This window comes from Dermacentor silvarum, chromosome 7 (assembly GCF_013339745.2).
Source record: "Dermacentor silvarum isolate Dsil-2018 chromosome 7, BIME_Dsil_1.4, whole genome shotgun sequence".
Lineage (NCBI taxonomy): Eukaryota > Metazoa > Arthropoda > Arachnida > Ixodida > Ixodidae > Dermacentor > Dermacentor silvarum.
The window spans coordinates 179,147,755-179,162,910 of NC_051160.1; the positions used below are offsets into that span (position 1 = coordinate 179,147,755).

General features: G+C 47.9%; 1 protein-coding gene across 1 annotated transcript in view; it reads right to left on the reverse strand.

Annotated features, from left to right (window-relative positions):
- Positions 1-15,156, reverse strand: part of LOC119459367 (trafficking protein particle complex subunit 9-like) — a gene marked incomplete at its 5' end in the record, with an annotated part of 439,675 nt that overhangs the window by 95,669 nt on the left and 328,850 nt on the right. The window contains 2 exons of the mRNA XM_049671685.1: positions 6,947-7,034; positions 7,093-7,242. Coding sequence (XP_049527642.1) covers positions 6,947-7,034; positions 7,093-7,242 — 238 coding nt within the window. The remainder of the gene's footprint in view (positions 1-6,946; positions 7,035-7,092; positions 7,243-15,156) is intronic.

Consider the following 15,156-nt stretch of genomic DNA (forward strand, 5'->3'; position numbering starts at 1 on the left):
CTTAGTTCTGTTTAACAAGTGCTCATCCTCGTATGAGCATGCGCTGAAGTGTGTTCTAGAAGATTTTAGAAATCATGGGAAAGGGCTAACCTTCACCTTTGAACGTCCAGACGAAAGTAAGTTTCAGTTTTTAGATTTGCGAGTGACGTTCAATGAAAGGCATGTTTGCTGGGCGTACTCTCCGCGTGCACAAAAAGAGCTCCTTCCGTACAATTCAGCTCACTCAAAAACGGTAAAGAGAGGCATCACAACTCTCTGTTTAGATTCAGCACTTCGGAAGTCGTGCATTCACAAGGTGCAGGAAAGTTTTAACCTTCAATTGGGGAGGCTGTTTTCAGCCAGCTTCCCTGGGTCGGTCGTCTTGTCTGTGGCTGAGACGCTTCTTAAGAAGATAAAGCACCGTTGCAACCTAGATGCCGCAAAGCCCCTGGTGGGCTTCCAGAGGCCAGAAGTGGTGCCGTACATACACAAGGTCACACATAGCCTGAAAAAAGTGGCTAGCCGGTTCAACGTGCCGTTGGCTTTCTCGGTCCCCCAGAAGCTCGCTCAGCTTAGCCGTCGCACCACCTGTGCCGAGGAAAAGGGAGGCTGTAAAAAAAAGAACCATGAACGACGTTTCGTTGAGTGTGCCAACAACGTTGTGTACGAGATTCCCCTGACCTGCGGCAAAGTATATATCGGCCAGACGGGGCGCTGCCTCAACGACCAGCTCAGGGAACACGCAAGAAATCTAATGAACAAGGAGAGAAGTCATCTTGTCGACCACTGCACGAACTGCCCGAATTGTGAACCACGTTTCCGATGTGCAAAAATTGTAGGCAGAAGCAGACAAAAAACGGCGCGTGAAACGTTGGAAGCATTTTTAATCAGAAAGGCAGGTGAAGAGTGTCAGCGACACTTCTATTGCGCTGTATAAAGCTGAAATTGATTTTCTTTCGCGATATGTTTGATGTTTCCGGGGGTTGCTGTGACGATGCGCCTGCGCAGCCTGTTGGTATATATAGCTGGAGATCTGCTTTCAATAAATCAGTTGTCAGTTTGCGCCTGTGCTCGTCTGGTCTTATCTTGTGTTGTGTGGTGTTGCGCTTTTAACAATGGTTCCTACACCATAGTGAATCGCACACATTTAGGCGTTCCGTCTGGGCGGGGGGCCCTGTAGGGCCAACTGACGCCGCAACACAGGGACCCCAAGATCGGCGCTCTCGGCTTAACAGACGATAAAATAAAGTTGGGCAGCGCGTGCTAACAGCGCAAGCCCGGCACGCGCTAGTCCGTTCTAAAAGCCTGCTGAGCTGGTCCTCTTGGTCGGGCGCTCCGCGGCGACCCCTCGGTTTCTTACAGGTACAACCACTGGGGCGACACTCAAAACCTTCGCCACGTCGCCTTCTACCTGTCCCATGTCGCGAAGACGTGGTTCTTTAACCATGAGAGCGCCTTGCCCGATTGGACCACCTTCCAGCACCAAGTCCGGAAGATTTTTGGAACACCATCCATCCGTTCTGAAGTTTCAAAATGGCAGCTTGATGCGTGCATACAACAACCAGGGGAGACTTACACTTCGTACATTGAAGACGTCCTTTCCCTTTGGCGCCGCGTCGACGCGGCAATGAGCGAGCCCGATTACATTCGAAACATTTTAAAAGGCATTGGACATGTCAGCCCTTGGTCGTCACCCGTCGTTCTGGTGCGCAAGAAAGATGGCACAGTGCGATTTTGTGTTGATTACCGTGCCTTGAACAAAATAACCCGAAAAGACGTATATCCTTTGCCTTGCATTGACGACACTTTAGATTCATTGCAAGGCGCGGAATACTTTCCCAGTCTTGACTTACGCTCGGGTTATTGGCGAATTCCGATGCACGAGGCTGACAAGAAAAAAACTGCCTTTGCAACACCTGATGGACTGCAAGAATTTAACGTCAGTGCCTTTTGGCCTCTGCAATGCACCAGTAACCTTTGAACGAATGATGGACACTGTTCTGCGGGGCCTTAAGTGGAAGTCTTGTTTGTGCTACCTTGACGACATAGTCATGTTTTCTTCAACCTTCCAACTCCACTTGCAGCGCCTAGACGAAGGTCTGACGTGTCTCTCTGCTGTTGGCCTTCAGCTGAATACCAAAAAGTGCCACTTTGCCAGCAAGACTATTAAAGTACTGGGCCACCTCGTAAGCAAAGACAGCATTCGGCCTCACCCCGAAAAGATTACCGCCGTCCTCCGCTTTCCAAGGTTCCAATGCACCAAAGAACTTCGCAGCTTTCTTGGCCTCGCTTCTTACTTCCGGTGCTTCATACGTGACTTCGTGACCATCGCGCTTCACCGACTCCTTCCTTCGGGAACTCCCTACGTATGGTCAGACGAGTTCCAAGCGGCGTTTGACACTTTAAAGCGTGCCCTCATGTCTGAGCCAGTGCTTTGTCATTTCGATGACTCCGCACCCACTCCACTCCATACTGACGCCAGCGGCCATAGAATCGGCGCTGTTATTTTGCAACGACAACGTTTTGAGGAACACGTGGCCGCACACACAAGTTGGACGCTAACATCAGCCGAGAAAAATTATACAATCACTGAGCAGGAGTGTCTCGCCATTGTTTGGGCCATCCAAAAATTCAGACCGTATTTACACGGCCGCCACGCACTTTACGGTCGTGACTGACCACCACGCCTTGTGCTGGTTGTCGACGTTAAAGAATTTGTCTGGACGTCTAGGTCGCTGGATACCTCGTCTGCGAGAATATGACTTCGACGTCACGTACAAATCAGGCAAGAAACACAACATTGCAGATGCTCTCAGCCACTGTCCGTTACCACTGCAGCCCGACGTTCCCGGCCTGCCTCCATCCGTCACTGAGCCTGTGAACGCGTCCTCTGCAGTTCTTTCACTCGCCACTCTCAACGGTCTTCCTTCTTTGCACTCTGAGACGTTTGCGTCCCACCAATGCGACGACGCTTACTGCCACTCAATTATGAAATGCCTTCACAGCTCACTTCGTCCTCCTAACGCGCGAGCCCCGTCGCCAGTTACAGAACTTCAAGTGTGCAAACTCAATCCTTTACCGGTATGTCTTCCACCCCGAAGGACAACGTTGGGTCCCTGTTGTTCCTCGATCACTCAGGGAACAGATATTGAATACATTTCACGATGATCCCACGGCTGGACATCTCGGCTTTCACAAGACCTATGAACGCATCTGCAGTCATTTTTCCTGGCCTGGACTTGCCACCTGCATAGCGAAATACGTCGCTTCTTGCTCGCTCTGCCAGTGCCGCAAACGGTCCACTTCACCTCCGGCTGGACTGCTGCAACCTCTTCCCTGTCCTGACGCTCCATTCGCAGTCATCAGGATTGACCTCTACGGACTGCTGCCATTATCAGCTAGCGGCAAGAGATGGATCGTCACTGCAGTTGACCACTTGACCAGGTACGCTGAAACAGCTGCGCTACCTTCAGGATCCGCGGAGGAGATTGCGACTTTCTTCTTGGAAGCCATCTTTCTATGACATGAAGTGCCATGCGCCCTTTTGAGTGACTGTGGCAAGGCGTTTCTGTCTCGAGGACGTCCTCCATACATGTAACACCATCCATAAGACGACTACCAGCTACCATCCTCAGACTAATGGCCTCACAGAGCGCTTTCATTGAACCCTCTCTGACATGATATCCATGTACATCAACGCTGACCACACCAACTGGAATACCATCCTGCCATTCTTGACTTTTGCCTACAATACCACTGCACAGCGCACTACTGGCTACTGACCATTCTTTCGCCGACCTCTCTCCTCGACGTCTCTTTTTTTTTTTATGTCCCCGTGAACTCGTCGGCGTCAGTGAGTGAGCAGTTAATATCTCACCTTGCAGCATGTCGCCATTGCGCCCGCCTCAACACCGAAGCAAGTCAACAGGTAGTTTAGAAGAACTTCTTGCTGGGCAAGTTGGTGCAGAGCTATATCGGGAAGCGTTTTGCGCATACACATGGACAAACACACGAAAAAAGAGACGTAAACGGATAGATCGCAAACTATCAACTGGTTTTATTTGTGTAAAGCCACAATATATAGGCAGCTTTAAGACGTGCCACAAAAAGGAAGGGGAGAAAATGGGAGAGGGGGTGGTGGGGGGGGGGGTTGCATATCAAGCCCACCTCAAATCAACAGAAGCTGCGCAGAAAATTATTTTCCGCTTGATACAAGGTAACCGAAGTGTCACTTAAGCAAGCATCACCTTTTTTCTTGATATAAAAAGCTTCTAAAAGCTCACAGGCTGTTTTGTCGTTACTCCTGCCTAAAATCTTAATGCTATAAAACATAGGCAATGCCTATGCAATTCCTTTGCATGCAATGCAATGAGTGGGCAAGTGCCCTCCTTCTCTTTTTCTAATTGAAAAAGCATGCTAACCCGTGTGTTCATTCACGCAACAGGATAGGAAGACTCGCTATGATGCATTTCACTGCATCGTTCTGTTCAGCCCCGGCGATGAAGTGTTATTGTGGACACCAACAAGTGTTCCTGGCCTGTGTGAAGTTTCAGTCACGTTTTATAGGGCCCTACACTGTTGTAGAGCAAACTTCGCCAGTGAACTACCGCGTCACTCCCGCTGTCACACCTTCCGATGGCCGCTACCGTGGCACAGAAATCGTCCACGTTTAGCGCCTAAACACATTCCAACGGTGTACCGCACCACTATAACCAGTGGCCAGGTTGGCCGCTTCAGCGCGAGGGGGGTAATTAGTGTGAGCACAATATTCATCCTTCATCCTCTTCACCTGTACATAATCATCATCACTGTGCGCGTCGTTTTCGTTCAGTGGGTGGCTCAGCTGAATAAAGGCTTCGAGACAACAGCTGTGCTGCTGCCTTGCAATATTATGTTCAGAAAAGTCGATAGTTGAGTAAGTACTTTGTGTTCAGTCTCTGTGCGCTGCCCACCCTCAGTATTCAGCGTATGTTATATGAGATGCGAAACAGCAAAAATTGCCCTCACCATGTCGTCGCTCGTCTGGCTGTTGTGCTGCAGGAACCATTGCCGTTTTTCGAGGGCTGACTTCAAGCCCTGCTGAGCCCTTTACTTAGCTGGGCTACGTGGGCCGTGAGTATGAGACCACTGCCTTAAACAATGTTTCAAGCATTGGACTAGAGTGTGCTAAAATGGGGGAGTAGGTCCAGCCTTAGCAAGCACCAAGGGTGAAGCAAAAAATTTGCCATGGTAGAACGTGGTTAAATCAAGTCTGTTGAGTGATAGCACGGTTTTGCTTGCTTTGGGAAAGGACACAGACGCTGCTCGGCGCCGTCAGCAACTACCGCATCTACAAATGCACCACAAGACAAAATACAGACGCTGCTGGGCGTGGCAACAGCAGCGAGCGAATTGACCTTCATGACGAGTCTCACTTCAACGCGAACTAAGTGTCAAAAGCACAGCGCATACGAAGCTACCAACACTTGACGCACATTGTCCACATCACAGATCACTTTCAAGATATGGGCGCCCACGCGGCATACGCAGCAGCCGCCGGTAGTAGCAGGCTTAGTCTCAGTTCGACCTTGGCTGAGCTTGAAGGTCAGATTTATGGAACCAGGTGTTTTCTGGGTTTGTACCTGGAGTAGTAGAGCTGCGCTCTAAAAATGCTGAAATTGCGGTGGTGCTGCTGTCGCCTTATCCTGAAGCGCCGGGTGTTTTGGCAGCACCCATTGGCTGAGGCGAGCTCATGGGCCGAGTTGCTCTCGTCTGCTCGACACACCATCGTCGTTGTGTCATTTGCGTCATTTCCGTTGCTCTTTCTTCATTTTATTAATTACAGGTCGGTGTGGAATACAATCACTATTTCTGCCACCGGGTATCAAAACTAGATGCAGCAGCGTGAAACGCCTGTCAAAGCTCCATGCAGCTGAGGTAGGGTCTCCGACGCGACAAGCGCCCGACCGGCCCTCGGGTCCGCTCATTCAGGTGAAGGCAACGGTGGTACCACCAACTCGATAAAGAAAGCTTCAGGGGAAAGCCTGTGCTGGACCCACTCCCCCTATCTAGTACACTCTACACTGGCCCATTTGACCAACATAGCACTCTCAACACAACAGGAGAATAAGGTAAAACCATGACCATGTGCATGTGGCATGCTTTTTCACACAAGCTTTTATACTAAGTGCTTCATTTACCAAGTGGCATATTTTTTATAGCTTTTGTGCTGCAGTGAAAATGACATGAAGTTCCCTGCAGCCTTCCTGAGGCGGTGCAACAATTTATGGGGCCTTAAAAGACTCCCTTTACAGAAGGTGTGAAGCCTTAAATACAGTAGAACCTCATTCATATATTTTGTAAAGAACGCAAGAAAAAAACTAGCAAGAAGATCGAAAAAAATGATGCCACCAGAGTGAAACATGAAGCTCACTTTGTGCTGGCTGCACCAGGGAATGGCAGCACGTTTGGCTTATCCCCTATTAAAAGTGTGCAGTATGCTTCCTACGCCACATGCACTGCGAAACAGATAGGTGAAAGTGTTTATTGCAACGGGTTGGCAGCCATAGCTGTGAATGGTGACATGTTATGACCCACGAGGAGTCTTGCTGCTACCGGAAAAGGAAACTGAGTTTCCTGATTTTCACGTGACATGTGAGTACTGTGAGGAAGCTGTCATTGAAAGAGCCTAATGCTTGATCGCATGTGCCTCGCACCTTTTCTTGTTTACATGGGATCTAGTGGTCAAAAAACGTATCAGACGATAATATTTTCGTGATATTCTGGACAATGGTGCCGAAAAATTGTGTTTTCCAGGAACATATTAAGTGTTAAAAGAGAACGGTAACTGTATTGGATTATTTTTTCCGTTCTTTATTGCGAACATTGGCACGGGAACTCCTACGAAACAGGATCGTATCAACGAGGTTTTACTGCATATAAGCCCACTCTTAACAGTAACAGGTGAGGAACAAAGTGCCAAGGATATCAGCCACCAGCGCAGCATGACCGTGTCTCGCAGGTGCTGGCGGCAGGCCACCTCAGCCAGCTGCTCGGGGCCCTCTGCGCATGGCCAGCTGCAACAGTCCACCTGTGACTACGTTGCACTAAGCCCTCCCTGCACAAAGCGCTCACCTGTCAGCTGTGCACCTGTGGACAGTGACTGGGATGCGGCAGCAATCTTTGGCCTCCAGGAGAAGCGGCTGCCGCTCGTCATCAGCTCGCAGTTCCAGCTCATGCTCCGTCTCATTCCGCAAGTCTAACACTAGGTGGCATTTGGTGGGCCTGCAGGAGGGAAGGTACACTTCATGCGCTGCCAAGGTGATGCAGGATCAAGAGTCAGACAACCATCAGAAGCATTTGTCGGCGGGCTCGGGCTTGACACCGCGGGCCCGGGACGGGCTCGGGCTTGAGGCCGCAGGCCCGGGCCAGACTTGGGCTTGATGCCACGGGCCCGAGCCAGACTCGGGCCCGCACATTGAAGGGCCTAATTAGGCCTTCGAACACACGCGACCGTTATGCATTGCATGTTTCAATGTATTCTGTGCCAAGCTGAAGTGACACGTGCAAGATGACTGTCATCATCATCATCAGCCTATATTTATGTCCACTGCAGAACGAAGGCCTCTCCCTGCGATCTCCAATTAACCCTGTCTTGCGCTAGCTGATTCCAATTTGCGCCTGCGAATTTCCTAACTTCATCGCCCCACCTAGTTTTCTGCCGTCCTGGACTGCGCTTCCCTTCTCTTGGTATCCATTCTGCAGCTCTAATGATCCATCGGTTATCCATCCTACGCATTACATGGCCTGCCCAGCTCCATTTTTTCCTCTTAATGTCAACTAGAATATCGGTTATCCCCGTTTATTCTCAGATCCACAGCGCTCTCTTGACTGTATATCTTATCATATGACTATATCTATCAAAGAAAATAGTAAAACCGATGAAGTTCTCATTTTTAACAGCGGCGCTGTTTCAGCCGGGCCTAATGTGTCCGCTGAATCCAAAAATGTGGTCCGATCCTGGCAGCAGTGCAGAAAGGGTCCAAGCGCAATGGCACATACACCTGTGAACTAGCGAAGCTGAGCCTGGATAAGTCTAGCTAAGAATGGTGGGGACTAATTGCCTATCGATAGGCAATTGATAGCCAATCAATAGCTAGTCGATAAATCAAATTCCCGAAAATGCTGGGGATGACTTGGTAGTGCTTAGCCTAGCCCAAATACGTGGCCAATACCTTACAATAGCCAATCGACAGCCAATCAATAGCTAATCGATAATGGATCAATAATCAATAAATTCGGATAACTTGGTACTGCTTAGCCTATCCCAAATATGCTGCCAATATCTTGCAATAGACAATCAATAGCCAATCAATAGCTAATTGATAATCAACCAATAATAAATAAATTCTGGGAAATGCTGGGGATGACTTGGTAGTGCTTAGTCTAGCCCAAAAGCCAGGATTAGTTAGGTGCCCATAATCTCCGCTGTCTCTTTAGCATTGCGCCGCCAGTGCAAGCTACGCTAATTTATTTTTTGTCTTTTCCGCAAAAACGAACATTGTTTCCATGTAAGGAAAAATAAATCATACAAAGAACCACTCCTCAAACCATTTCCATGTTACCGCTTTTGCGATCGCACTATTACTAGTGTCGATAATATGGCATTATTTTAGTGCTAAGGCCAGTTACTTTTGTGCTTCAATGCATAAAACAGCGTTTTCCTCAAAAAGTTAACTGGAATGCCCATGCATCTCGTAGGACACTTTGAAAATTAATATCTCGAAACTGGTTCAGTCCTGAGAATTCGTTCCAAGTGGATACGCCTTGCGAACTCAGCGGCTATAATTCGTAGATTGAAAGATGTGCCGTAAAATAATTAATTAAAAAGTTAATTTGCGTAATTATGTTAAATATTCAATTAGGTGTTTTGACCATCCATTAGGCCATCCATGTCAGAATTAGCTTGGAACTACATAAAACAATTAACCTCCTTAGAGCGTCGTCGCATTAATGCGAACAGAAGAAATCCTGAAATATGGTCAATTCCATACTTCAGAACACTCTATAAGCATCAGTCGTTAATACATTACCTACCATTCACTTTGAACAGATACAAAAATGGCAGTAATTTTAGTAAGAAAGAACTCAGCTGACACTTTGGTCGCTTGGAATGTATCTGATGTGATTATTATTCTGCCTTTGTGTATGGTTCTGAGTATATTATGTAAATCCTGTTTCGTTTTCTTAGCAAATGTTGATCTTGTAAAATTCAGTCCTATGCTATGTTGTATAGCTGGTGTTGCGTTGTTTTGTGTAGCTAGTATTGTTATTGTAGTGTTGTTTAAAATGCATTCTGTTAAAACTTTTTCCAATTCTGTCAACTCGCCGTGACGCAAATATTCTTTGTCTTTCCGTTCATAGCTATTTCGTCTATGAGGAATTCCAGCGATAGCTGGAAATATATGTGAATTATTGTGCATGTGTGCACACTGTTTGCTGTACTATTGCCTTGCCTGGTCTTATGGGTCACGTCAAGCTACATATGTAGCTTTTAGACCAAAATGACCGTCCAGCATGTAAACTGGACAATAAATTGATTTGATTTGATTGATTTCGTCAGACACTTTGAAAATTATTATCTCGAAACTGGTTTAGTCCTGAGAATTCGTTCCAAGTGGATACGCCTTGCGAACTTGGCGGCTATAATTCGTAGATTGAAAGATGTGCCATAAAATAATTCATTAAAACATTAATTAGCGTAATTATGGTAATTCTTCAATTAGGCATTTTGATTTCTCGTGGAAGTAATGGCCACCTCATCGAGTAGTTTAGATCAAAGATTTTAACTGTGCTATCTGCCACAGGCAATATTGAAAAATTTGGTTCAGCTAAAATGAAACACCCTGTATATTTGCATGCTAAATGACATCATAGAACCATATCATACAAATCAAGGTAAGTGCATGCGCACCACCAGAAAAATAGTAGCGCAGGTAATGGGCCGGATTACTGATGTTCCCGTGGGAGAAACAAAGATTTCGGCCTTTTATTGCTTATATACTGCAGCTGATTGAACCTCGAGAAGGTGAGGCTGACAGATACGGTACAATCTGTAATTAAAAAAAAAGAATTTTTTTCTTACAGGCCGGGCCTGGTCATGCACACACGGGCCCTAGCTAAATTTGGTAATGAACGCCCGGGCCGGGCTCGGGCTTTGTATTTGGGCCCGGGTGGGCTCGGGCCGAAAAATCGGGCCCGTGCAGTGCTCTAACACTGACTAACTCACTTTCATAAGTATATACCCTTTATACTTTCGATGTATTCACAATTGTTTTTTTTACTCAACTGATTATATTTCTGGTGTATTTTTGCATTTTTGGTCAGATAATTGAAGTTTACATGCGTTTTATGTCCCCCCTTATGTAATGCCTTCGGGCCCTTGAGGTGAAATAAATAAATGAAACTTTTGAGCAGAAAAACGTGCCTGTACAGGAAGGCCAATTTAGTTAAGAACGCTCAGTGGTGGGAAGAACATGTATAAAACGATCTGAAGAATACATTAAAGATTTAAGAGCTGCCAAAGATAATTTTTTTTCGTTTGATCTATTTTCTATGTTCTAATAGAATCCTAGCAGATTTTGGGCAATTCTCTTTCCTAAGTACCAGCAAACTCAAGTTGAATTCAAAGACAGTTCTGGTAACCAGATTAAAGCTGATTATTTCGCAACTGCCTTGAACAACTACTACTTCTCTGTGCTTTTAACTACAACTGATTACATCACTAATCGTGCCCCGCTTGGATCAGGAGTAGCGTTCTCGGAAATCCAGGTAAACCATGATAGGATAGCTAAACTAATCAGTTCCCTTAATCTCTCTTCCTCTGCTGGTTGTGACTAGATTCTTAGCAAGTTGTTAAAAAACACACATTCATTATCAAGTCATATTCAAGCAGTAATTGAGCACCGGTGACATACCTCATGACTGGCAAAAAAGGCCAAAATCATTCCAATCCACAAGGCTGGAAACCGCTCAGATGTAACGAAGCCCCGCCCGATATCATTAACAAGCATACCGTCTAAACTACTTAAGCCCACTGTATCTCCCAACCTACCGAGTCGCATTGAATCGATAAAATTTTTCTACCAGCACTAGCATGGATTTAAAAATGATTTTCGTGTGATAGCCAGCTTGTGGATTTTGCACACAACACCTTGCAATCAATGGATGATCAGGCACACATAGATGAAATTTTCCTAGACGGAAAATTGGTATGGACAAACACGGATCGTTCGAACTTGCCACCGTTCATGTGACCGTACACACGAACGACTAGGCGATGGTGTCATAGCATGGGGCGAACATATTCGCTTGCTATCTGGTCGCGATGAGTTGGACTTCCTTGATTTGTCACGCGACCATGTGAATGTTCTACGGGTAGTAATTCGGCTAGCATGCATTAGTGTATGTAAGGTGCAATAAATGCTCCTTTGTTTGTTTTCACTACTGTATTGTCGTTCCTTTGTCCCAAGAGCGCGTGTGAGATCCCACACAATGTCATAGTTTCTGCTACCTTCGAGCAGCATACAGAACAACTGTGGGCTGTGACAAAAGCTATTAAATCAGCAGGTTTGACAATAAATCCACAGGAATATTCATTAGGCCTTTAACAAACCACTTTTCCTCGACCATGTCATCAGTTCAGAAAGCATTCGGCTAGACCCTGAGAAGACTGCGGAAGTGGAAACATTTCCAACGTACAAAAAGGCCATTAGGCGATTCTTAGGACTCCGCATCCCCCTACTACAGATGCTTCATCAAGAACTGTTCAGGGAGTGCCGAATCAACAAAAGAAGACATTATTTTCATCTACTTGAGTGAACAGGAGAATGCCTTCAACGAACTAAAAAAGCATCTTCAGAACCATCCAGTTTGCGCATCTTGATGGGGAAGCCGAAACAGATATCCACACCAATGCAAGCAATTTAGGCCTTAGGGTCATCCTCATTCACCGGCAAAATGGAGAGGAACGAGTTATTGCGCACACTAGTCACACTCTTTTGAAGGCTGAGGTCAACTACTCAGCCACAGAAAAAGAATGCCTCACAGTGATATGGGCCATCAGCAAGTTTAGGCCATACTTATATGGTAGACCGTTTCAAGCTATCGGCGACCATCATCTATTGTACTGGTTGGCAAATCGCAAAGTCCCGTCTGGACGACTTGCAAGATGGAGCCTGTGGCTACAGGAATACAATATAACGGTCGCATACAAGTCTGGTCACAAGCACAGTGATGCTGATTGCTTGTCACATGCGCTGATCGAATCCACAGAATCTACACCTGCACGAAATGGACAGGTTAGTTCTAGTAGATAAACATAAATACCCCAGAAAGCGGATGAAAACAGTGTGGCAGTAGCTCAATTGTCAAGAGCATCGCAAGCGTAATGCGAAGACGTGGGTTCATATCCCACCTGCGGGCAGTTTTTTCATCCACATTGATTTCCATTTATTCATAATTTTCTTAATTTCTATTAAAAGCTACAACTAATTTCCCCTCAGTTTCCTTTCTCCGTGTTCATTACAAAAGGCATTTTGAGCATAGTGCAGAGACATTTCTGCTTGTCGTCCCTTCAAAGTTATGACCCGAGATATTGGAAGCGCGCCACAGTGACCCATCAGCAGGACACTCCAGGAGTGACCAGAATATTTTCACGCATTCACATGAAATAATTCTTCCTTCCACAGTTGTTGAATTCTGTGCAACAATATATGAGAACCTGTGGGATTGCCAAAGATGTAAAACACCACCACTGAAACCAGCAGGTTTCCTTCAACCCATACAGCCACCGGAAGGTTCATTCGCACAAGTGGGAATGGACGTACTTGGACTCTCTCCTACATCATTGTCAGGAAAGCGATGGATCATAGTTGCAACTGACTACCTAACTTGATATGCCGAGACAGTGTCTATTCTTAGGGGAACGGCCGTTGAAGTAGCTGAATTTCTCGTCACTAACATAGTGCCACAGCATTGGACTGAGGAACCATCTTTACTGCCCATTTGACACAGTTGGAGATATGCGCCATCAAACTCACTGTAAAAATGCACTGTTATTCCACTTACTTTTTTCCCAAAGTGCCGTTTTATTGGGGGCGAGGACTTAAGGAGTCGCCATCTGTTTGAAGCGCCTCGCTTGCGTAGTATGAGGGATAATGCGGCGCGCTCCTCATAGGTTTGGCTGTCGGCGCTCAATAAGAACACCACGCAGGAGCCCTACTGGCCAGTTTCTGTAAGTACTCTCCAAACGAGGGAAGTTTCTTACTGTCAAAATAATAATCTTGGGCAAACAGAAAGTGCAGAAGAGTTTACAGGCACTATCTCTTTGTAAGGACTGTGTGGCGGAGACAACCACCGCAAGGCCGAGAGATGGCGCCACCGGACAGAGCGACATCATCATCACCGATACGGAGCCGAGAGATGGTACCACTGGACGGAGCGACATTGTGAGCACGGAGAAGGAGTGGTGGGGAGGCCGAGCAGAGGGAATAAAGGGTTGTACTTGTTAGAGACGCGGTGTGCACGCTTCCTTGCTGACAAGTGGGGGCTCGTCCGGGATTGGAAATGGATAGCGTGAATGTTTCGGAGGAAGTAGTGCAGTACCTCGTCAACCAGACAGACGGATCGCCCATCCAGCGGGAACAGGTTGCCTCCCTGCTGCGGCAACGAGTGATGACCGCCACCGTGACTACCGCGCCGGTAGGCCTAGGGGTGCCGGCAGCTGTGTCGCAGCCACCTGCCGTGACATCAGAGCTGCCGAAGTTCACAGGATTCAATGACCTACAGTCACCGGAGGTGTTCCGCGAACGTTTGGAGAACATTTGCCTCGTGTCTGGTATCGACTCTGCCAGAAGGCTTAGCAACGTGGTGCCGGCTGCCTTGGAGGGCAGCGCTAAGCTGTGGTGGCGCTTTGTCGGGTGTTTTCGCCACGTGGGAAGAGTTCACACAAGCGTTCCGTGCGGAGTTCGCTTCAATTGACTTGAAGCGCCGCCTGAAGGAAGAGCTTCAACAATGCACCCAGCACCCAGAGGAGAACCTGAAGGAGTTCATTTATGTCATATCGGCATACTACGACCGCATCGGTGAAACCGTACCAGTAGAGGAGAAGGTCCAGCGGGTTCTCCACCAAATGCACCCGCAGTTACAAGACCTCGCAGAAGGGTCAACCTTTACCACACTGAGGGAGCTCACGATGGAGGCAGACGGATTGATGGAAAGAGCGTGGCGGCGATGGCAGTACAAACCACCGCCACCACCAACAAACCAGGTCGCAAAGGGTTTGGCATTCCAACCACACAGGGCAGTTGCGAACGCTCTCGGACTGTGGCCCATGTCGGCGGCTGCCACCGTGGGCACCACTATGTCAGCCACAATGTCGCCGCCATACCACTGGCCACTACACCCCGCAGCGGTCCAACCGTCCTATCTTCGTGATAGAATTCATCCCGCCCCCACCGTTCCTACGCTGACGCAGCCAGTCGCCCACACCTCGCAACCGGCCGCTCGTTGGCAGTGGCCCAACACACGAGAAGTCCACTGCCAGCGCTGCAGAGGGATAGGCCATGTTGCCCGCCAATGCGCCACGGGTAGGCAAAATGCGCCGCCCAGGTGTTTTCAGTGCCATCAACTGGGGCACGTGCGGGCCGAATGCCCAGAGAATCAGTACTCGGGAAACATCCATTGGTAGATGCTACGCCGGCAGGCATCTACGACAGCGCGTTCCAGGTTGTGGCCACTGCTGGCAGAAAGGAACCCCTTCTCGACATCCACATCGGAGCAACGACATTCCAGGCCCTCGTGGACACGGGATCCAGCGTCAGCCTTCTGGGACAACAAGCGATGGCAGCTGTTGAAGCCACAGGAGCCAGTCACAAAAGAGAGGTACGCGCACTCCGCCTGGCCACGGGCTGGTCTCAATCTACGTCCTCGCTCCGATGCAAGATCCACTGGGCGGCAGGCTCCCGCCGCCAGCGGTTCCTGTGTGTGCCTGACTTCTGTAAGGACATTGTACTCGGGAGGGACTTCCTGACAGTGACTGGAATATCGCTCCATATTGCACTGGGAGGTTGGACAATTGGGACGGAACCGCAGTGCATGGTACCCTTCGTCAAAGGAGAGCAGCAGGTTAAGGGGGAG